Source organism: Wolffia australiana, chromosome 15 (genome assembly GCF_029677425.1).
Source record: "Wolffia australiana isolate 7733 chromosome 15, ASM2967742v1".
Lineage (NCBI taxonomy): Eukaryota > Viridiplantae > Streptophyta > Magnoliopsida > Alismatales > Araceae > Wolffia > Wolffia australiana.
The window spans coordinates 9,564,327-9,572,934 of NC_135849.1; the positions used below are offsets into that span (position 1 = coordinate 9,564,327).

An 8,608-nucleotide genomic window follows, 5' to 3' on the forward strand; every position below is an offset into this window, starting at 1 on the left:
ACGTCAACTCCTCCACCACGGACACGCCACAACCGTCTCCACGCACGTCTCCACGCACGCACGCTCCTTCAAGCATCATGACACGTCACCAACGACAGATCAACAACTGCCCCTTGGCGTGACACAAAGCACATCTCACGTCTTTAATTTCTCGTCTTTAAGTTGTATTTTCTCTTTCCTCCAAGGCCTATATGTATAGGCCATTGTTTCAAGAAACAGTTAGGCATTCATTATTCAAGAATCGAGTTTCTGTTTAACTCTTCTTAGAGGACTGCCCAAGCCTCCCTATCCCTTCTTCAACCCTAGCGCCGCCGCCGTAGTCGCCGCATTGCGTCGCCGGCCTTCCCCCTCTCTTCCCCTCCCGCCCCCTCACTCTCTCTCTCTCTCTCTCTCTCCCTCCCAGGGTTGCCGCCCAGGCCACCCAGGGAGGCCGCCCAAGACCGCCCAAGGCAGCCGCCCAGGGCTGCCGCCCCAGTCCGCCCAGGGCTGCCGCCCCAGTCCGCCCAGGGCTGCCGCCCCAGTCCGCCCAGGGCTGCCGCCCAAGGCCGCCCAAGGCAGCCACCACAGGCCACCCAGGGCAGCCCGCCCAAGGCCGCCGCCCAGGCCGCCCAAGGCAGCCACCCCAGGCCGCCCAGGGCAGCCCGCCCTAGGCTGTCCAAGGCGCCACCCCAGTCCGCCTAGGGGCGCCACCCAAGGGCGCCCACGGCAGCCACCTCCGACCGCTCAGGACAGTGTCCGCGCCTGCTTACTCCGTCCGTGCCCATTCGTCCATCGCCCTCCGCCACAGTTGTACAACGCCCGGAACGCCCAGTATTCTCGTCCAATGGGCCGCTCAACGCCCGGATTCGCCCAGACTTGTCACGATCAGAATTCCCCGCGGCCTCTTCACGCACTACAGTGCCGAGATACGCCTGAACTCTTTGGTGTCGAAGTGTTCTCCGTCCAGTATTCCACGAGAAGTCTCCACCGTCATCAGATTTGTTTTGATTTGGATTTTCCTACAATTCTCTTCGAGAGTTTCTATCGAGATGTGAATTCGGGTATTGATTTTGGTGCTTCGGCATCGTCGCGGTGGGTGAAGACAGTACTCCCGTCCTCGACGAGGATCGGAGCTGCACCACTAGTATTTCATCGGTTTTAAACTCCGAATTCGATCGTGTGGATTTCTGTGGTCTGTTTTATCCCTCCTTCACCCGATCCATTCATTGCCTTCCATCCGTCCTTATCATGTCTCCATCCCTCCAGTCGTCCATTTCCTAGTCGTCCTACATCATTACGGTTATGTAACTGACCCAGTTTCTACACGTTCATGAAACCATAGAAATATGAATGATGCCTTAATCCCAAAGCTTATAAAACCATAGATATGACATGCCCATGACCATGAAGGCCTATAAGATAATGGCTGTGGTCCCTGGATTAAGCAGAACGTGAGACCCTTCAGCCCCCATTTGCATTTGAGGAATCAGTTTCCATTGCTACGATCCAGAAGATTCACTCCAGTCCATCAAACAAGATGGACTCCAGTGCACATGTCAGTTGACTATAAATTCTATTATCTCTAAAAGAGAGGAGCCTTAATGGCAGACTATGTGACCAAAGACGGACCTAAAGCTGTTCCTTCCACTCCATCTTATTCTGTCATGTTCATCCTTCCCCACGCCTTATAGAGTCATATGCTATATTGTTCATGGCCATGGTGATAGATAGACGATAGATGACAATAATATTAAATAGGCATAAAGGCGGCCCAGGCCCAACAAGGGAAGTATCTGATGGTGGTTTCAGGGAATAAGTATGTTTTGAGTCGATTTGATACAAAAATACAATCAAATTAGGGGAATAATTAATTTTTCTACGCGTACGTCGTAACTGCTTATATGTGTTATAACGCAATGGTGGCGGGTGTTCATCCCATGGAAGGGAGCGGCGGAAGTTGGAGGCCGGCGCAGAGAGACAGCTCTGCCATGTCGACGATCGATACCGCTTCGTCCGGAGACTGGAGAACGCAGCTTCAACCCGATACCCGAACGCGAGTCTTCAACAAAATGTGAGCCGTCTTTCTTTCTTTCATTCTTTCATTCATTCTTTCTTTCTTTTCTTTCTTTTTTTCTATCAATCCCTTTTCCCAATCGATCTTTCTATCATCACCGTTTTAATGAGCCTTCGGCGTTTTTCTTTGGTGCTATCACTTGATCGTGATGTGGTACGCGTTGATCCTCTGATGGATTGGCGGCCGCGTTACTCTTTGTAGATTGTGGGCGCTTCAACAGACCTCTGAGCCTTTTTTCGACGGATCGATTTTTGGACTTTACGAGGGTTAGTATCTGTTTAATATAGACAGATCAGAACCGAATCATCAATAAATGATTTAAAGTGACCCGCCTGCTGCTATTTGTTAACTTTTTTTCAGCCGGTTTGTTTTGCTGAAAACATTTTGTTGATCAGACTTAAAACCCTGGAGTCTCGGCAAGGGAAACAAGGCACTAGCTCTTTTAATCAGAATATTAATATGGCGATATCACTCTGTTTATTATCTCCAATTTCGTTGCCATGCATGATGCGGGCGCGTTACGAATGTTGTGGCTTTTTGATTTACTATGGTCAAGAGATGTGAATTACTTATATAGATTTAGTCACAAGCGACTGGTTCCCACTTGAGTTTTATCCTCCTCCTCTGGTGAGACACACTTTTGAGATTACTGGGCCTCGTCTGTTGCTTTCAGAATGGATACTCTGCAAAGACACCTCCCCATCTATGGACCAGAAAACCTAGAAGAATTCAGGATAATGGCCATGCGATTTGAGGAGAAAATATTTGCTGCTGCCATCAGTCAGGTTGTTTAAGGATATTTTTTAGCATTGACATTGAATTAATATTAAAGAGCACCTACGATACTTGAGTAAGCTCTGATACTCATGTGGAATCCCCATGTCGTAAAAACTTCCTTTTCAGGCTGATTACCTCAGGAGGATATCACTGAAGATGCGTTCGATGGAATCGAAGACCCAGAACACAGGCAATACAAATCAAAAGCCATCGAATTCCTCCAACCCAAATGCAACAGATGGTACACAAGCGGAATAATTCTCTTAAAACGAGTTTAAAATCTCATTTCTTTTTCTATTTTTGTTAATTTTATGAAGTTGTTTGGCTTTGAGTCAATGTAGCTTGCCATCCAACATATTCTCAAAATGATGGCTTTATTATGAGAATTTCTAATGTCTCCAAAAGGATAATAGGAGATAATATTTTTTTTTGTTGTCAACAGGCTCACACGTTCTACAGCAACAGGTACAAAATATGGGCCAATCACTGCAAATGCCACTGCCAAATCAAACTCAGACGTGCCAGCAATTTTTATCCCTGTTGTCCGCATCTCAAATGTCTAGTCTGCAATCAGGTCAAACTCCTCTTCAACAAAGTCAACGTTCGGTGATGCATCATCAAAGCCAAGCAAATGTACTGCAACAGTCTTCTTCAGGTCTTATGCAGCACACAGTTCTCATTCAACAGCAGCCACAAACAGCGCCTGCACTTTCTCAGGCTTCCTATCTCCAGCAGCAGCGACAACAACAACAGCAGCAACAACTTCTTAGTAACCAGTCCAATACATCCCGTTTGCGGCAAGCTCAACTTCTTAACCAACAAAACAGTATCTCTGAAATGCCGCAGGAAAGAAGGTTGAGTGTTCAGCAGGGAAATCTTATGCCCATGCAGCAGCCACAGAAGATGCTCAGCCAACAGGGCATGTCATTACACCAGCAGGTTGTCCCACATCTGCAACAACAGTCAACGATGATGGGATCACAATCTAACATTGCGAATATTCATCAGCAGCATCACACAATGCACGTCATGCCGCCACAGAAAACTGCCTTGCAGCAACAGCAAGCAGCTCAGCAGACTGGTCAATCGATGGTTCAATCACAAGCTCTACAACAGCATATGCCTCAGATGCAAGGACAGTCCGTGCAACTTCAGCAGCAGGGAAATTCCTTGCAAAGGGAAATGCAGCAGATGCAGCAAAAATTACAGGGTCCAAATGCTGTTCTGCAGCAGCATAATACATTTGAAAGACAAAAACCCATGTATCAATCTCAAAGAGGTCTTCCAGAAGCGTCCCCAAGTAAGTCAGTGTCTCCATTTTCCTTTTTTTTACGGATTTAGGTGATGATTTTTTTGTTGTGCCCAGGAACGGTAATCATAGTGTACATTCCTATTTAAGGTGCACACTTTTTATTCCTGTTTGTGATCATTCATGAAAAATTCCTCCGCTTTGCAGACCGGGTTTGTTTGGGGTAGGCATAGATGTTATATCGAATTGTCTTTCTGTAGATACTTTACTGTTCTCAACAATTTCTGCCGTGATGTATCTTTAAAATATGCTTCTTATTTTTTGGTTATTTTAATCCTTTTATAGCAGATTCAATTGAATCCACGTCACAAACAAACCAACCTGGCCCAGATTGGTTGGACGAGACGTATCAAAAGGTGAATTTTCTTATCTTAATTTCCTGCTAGATAGCATTGTAATAAATGGAGGTATATCATACTCTGGTTGAAATCGAGATCACAACCTTAAGCTTTATTTGACCTTGAATTTTACATACAATTTATTGTCCGCACAAAGTAATTCCATCTGAGTTTGTTTTCTTTTTCATATCTTGTAACTATTATCATTAAAAACCAGCACGAAAAAATGTATGTCTGGTATATGCTCCTTATTTTTCTCCCTTCCGTCTATTCATCTGGAGACGTCCCTAGGACTTATCCTTATTGTACCAACAGGCCCCCATAGTCCGCTCTGTTTAATTATGCTACTCTCCCATGATTAAGTTATTGAAGTATTGCATTCTTTATATCCCATTGAATTTTTGTTGCTGCGAAGTGTCGAAGAAGATGAACTGTGATGAACATTTGGGCATTTTGGTGTATATTAGATCTCAAAACATTCTTTTTCTTTTTTTACCTAATTTTTGAAATCAATCTGTTAGCCTCATGCTCTGATTTAGTGTCTTATCTATTCCTTTCGAATCTAAGATCCAAAGCATGAGGGAGCTGTACTATGCGGATATTAATGAGCTGCATCAGAGGATGGCCCAGAGAATACAGCAGGTTTTCTCCCTTGGATTTTGTATTTTTTTTCCCTGTAAACCTTCTATTTCTTCTATCTCATGTATTTTTTGAATCAAAATTGGTAATCATTGATTGTCTTACCCAAACAGAGCGAATCCTTAATTCTAGCGGGGAAGCAGTCTGAGCAGCTGGAGAACTTCAAAAAGAGAAAGGAGCAGTTATACCAGTATCTAACCTTATTTCGACTTCCCAGGAGCAATATACCACCGCATCTCAAGGACAACTTACTGAACCTTGAGAAGCAAATGTTCAACATTATCACCTCCGACAGAAGAACCATCGGCCAGCAGGTCCAAGTCCAGCAACAATTCTCACATCCCAGTGGAAACAGTCAACCCATGCCAGTACAGCCATCATCTCTGGCTCCTCTCCAGCAACTTGATGCCCATGTTCAATCAATGCTGTCTTCTGGGGTTTCAACCATGCAGAACATGACCATGCCAATGCCAACTTCCACACCTCAAAATATAATGAATGTCCTTCAGTCTGGGCCAACTGCTTTAGATTTGGCCCAATCTGTTGGCTTGAGCTCCATGCAAGATGGGACAATGTGGGGCATGGGATCATTCCAGCAAACGACTTTTGGGTCATACACTCAGCCTACAATGCACCAAATGGGTCAGCCCAATACCATGAACCATCTTCAGCAACATGTAAAACAGGAGCAGCACCCGTACCAGCAGCTCATGCAGTCCCAGCAAATGAAACAACAGATGCAGCAGCGGCGCCAGATGCAGCAGCAGCAGCAGAAACCATTGCAAACACATTATCTTCAGTACCAGCAGCCGAAGCAGCCACCTCCGTCATCTCAGATGCTGCAGCTCCATCACATGAACGAGATGGTTAATATGAAGTCCAGGCAGGCTGCCGCCATGAAACCAGGTCTCTTTCAGCCGCATTCCTCCAGAGGGACACGCCAGGCCTACCATCAGCAGCTCCAGCCAGGGCCCGCCTCATCTTCATACCCCGTCTCTTCTCCTCAGAGTCTTCATGCCCTGTCTCCTCTGATTTCTCAGTATTCCTCCCCTCAAGTTGATCAATCTCTGTTACCCTCTATACCCAAAGCGGCAAGCCCTTTGCAATCCTCAAACTCTCCCTTTATCTATCCCTCACTGTCCACGCCATTGGTTCCGTCGCCTTTGCTTGTAGACCATGACAAGCAGATGTCCAGCTTCCCATTGACTGGGTCGAATGTTGCTCTCCAGCAGGTGACTGCTGCTCCGCTGCAGGTTCAGTTATTGACCTTTAGCACGCCTGGTATCTCAGCATCACCCTTGCTTGCCAATTACGTCAGTGCCTATGGCAGCCAAGCTAATGTCGTTGTCGTGGCATCTACCAAGTCAAAGGCAACTGAAAAACCCATTGATCGATTGGTCAAAGCGGTTAGTTTCTTTCTCGTTTAATGAGCGTTCTATTTTTATCGTTTATTTATTTTTTATTTTTGAATTTTCAGGTGCAGTCGCTGTCGCAAACAGATCTGAGTTCATCTCTGAGTGATATTGGGTCTGTGCTGAGCATGTCTGATCGGATGGCTGGGTCAGCACCCGGAAATGGTTCGCGGGCTGCCATCGGAGAAGATCTCGTTGCAATAACCAAGTGCCGCCTGCAAGCCAGGAGCTTTATGATGTCTCAAGAAGTTTCAGGCAACTCCAAGAGGATGAAACGGCATGCCAATGCCATGCCGTTGATTGCTGCGTCATCAGTCGCAAGTGCCAAAAATGAGGAGGCCGAATTAGACTCAACGGCCTCTTCCAAAAGGAAGAAACTCAAATCTGAGGTAATAGAAACTCTAATCTCAGTAAAAATGCTCATGGTTATGTATTGGCATTAATTTAGCAATATGGGTGTTGCAAGATGCAGGCAAGGGGGACACTGTTAGATGAGATCAGGGAGATAAATCGGCAGTTAATCGACTCTGTGGTGGAAATCACTGACGAAGGCACAGACCCAGCTGCATTTGGCGATGGGATGGTGGTCAAGTGCTCTTACCGAGCCGTCGCACTCAGCCCCATGTTAAAATCACACTTGGCATCCTCACATATGGTGAGAGAAATAAACCCCATGGAGAACATTGTGAATTCTGAATGGGCTTTTGTTCTCTCCATCTGCCCTCTCTAATCCACGTCTCGTGAATATTGTGATTGACGAAGGTTTTGCTTGCTCTTCTTGCAGTTTCCCATGTCTCCATTGCGGTTACTTGTTCCCTCCACCTACCCTCTCTCATCTCCTGTTCTCCTCGACAAGATGTTAATTGACTTCAGGTAACACAAACCTCTCTCTTCCCTTCTCCCACTCCATCCATCTCTCTCTCTCACTCTCTTTCTCTCAAAAATTCTCTCCCTACCTCTCTCCCTCTCCATCCTCTCATTATCTCTCTCTACCTCTCCCTATCGCTCCCCATTTTCTTTCTCTACCCCTCTCTTCTCTGTCTCCATCCTTCTCTCTCTACATCTATCTATCTCCATCTCTCTTTATAAATCAGTGTATCTGTATCTCTATCTCTATTTGTCTCAATAAATCTCTCTCTTTGTTGTTCATCCTTTCTCAATCTAAGATGGTACTAAACGGACAGTAAGGAGGATTCGGGAGATCTATCTGCCAAGGCGAGGTCAAGGTTTAGCATGTCCCTTCGGTGCTTGGCACAGCCCATGTCATTGAAAGAGATGGCAAGCACTTGGGAGATGTGCGCCCAGAGGGTGGTGGAGGACTGTGCCTGCAAGCTTGGCGGCGGCACCTTCACCTTCACCTCCACCTACGGCACCTGGGAGAATTGCGTCGGTGCCTGACTGCATTTTCTTACATCAATGGCCTCAACTGGTACCCCTTCTAATCTTTTGTTATATTTCAATTATACTATTGTATATGCATAACTATTTATGCATTGTGTTAATTGACACTATATGCAGGCCTTGGCTTTTCCACTTGCTCCAATAATTTTGTCTATCAAAGAGGAAGATTTGATCCTCCGCTCTTCATGAGAGAATAGCTTTTCATCTAAATAGAATGTATTTGTGTGTGTACACAGTCCATTGATGCACTTGAATTGTAAAGGTAGTAGGTGGTTCTTAGGGAAGCGACGAGATAAGTTTAGGTAGGCCAACCCTTTTTGCCTAAAACATTATGGGGAGCATATTTCGTCGTACTTGATGTCGGAAAGAAAACAGTTGACATGGTTTCTAAGAGTTTATCATCACATTTAGATTGCATGGAAGCAATGCCGTGTTGCATTTCCTTTGGCAAGGGATAAATAGTGAAATATATTTGGCTCTACTTTGTTGAGCACAAAATGTGGAGCAATTTTTTAAGTAGATCTGCATATGTAGGCCTATCCTCTTAGAATCACATAATTCTATGGCATTTTTTCTTGGACATCACAATTGCAAAAAATTGGGTTGATTAAAAAAATTGATGGACACACAAATAATAATAATTATTCCTACTATTAATTTTTTGGTGTATAAAGCTTCG

General features: G+C 45.3%; 1 protein-coding gene across 4 annotated transcripts; it reads left to right on the forward strand.

The window, feature by feature from the left end:
- The first annotated feature begins 1,923 nt into the window (after nt 1-1,923).
- LOC144713356 (mediator of RNA polymerase II transcription subunit 15a-like) lies at nt 1,924-8,378 on the forward strand. 4 transcript variants are annotated; one of them, XM_078587945.1, is made up of 12 exons: nt 1,924-2,050; nt 2,727-2,838; nt 2,957-3,071; nt 3,273-4,130; nt 4,425-4,495; nt 5,045-5,119; nt 5,230-6,522; nt 6,594-6,917; nt 6,995-7,183; nt 7,313-7,401; nt 7,713-7,957; nt 8,047-8,378. In XM_078587945.1, the coding sequence occupies exons 1-11, from the start codon at nt 1,968-1,970 to the stop codon at nt 7,924-7,926; spliced, it is 3,423 nt and encodes a 1,140-aa protein (XP_078444071.1). In that variant the 5' UTR covers nt 1,924-1,967; the 3' UTR covers nt 7,927-7,957; nt 8,047-8,378. The 4 variants fall into 4 exon arrangements, with proteins under 4 accessions (XP_078444071.1, XP_078444074.1, XP_078444073.1 ...); XM_078587948.1 differs by having other exon boundaries at nt 7,001-7,183; XM_078587947.1 differs by having other exon boundaries at nt 4,428-4,495.
- Nucleotides 8,379-8,608: the final 230 nt, after the last annotated feature.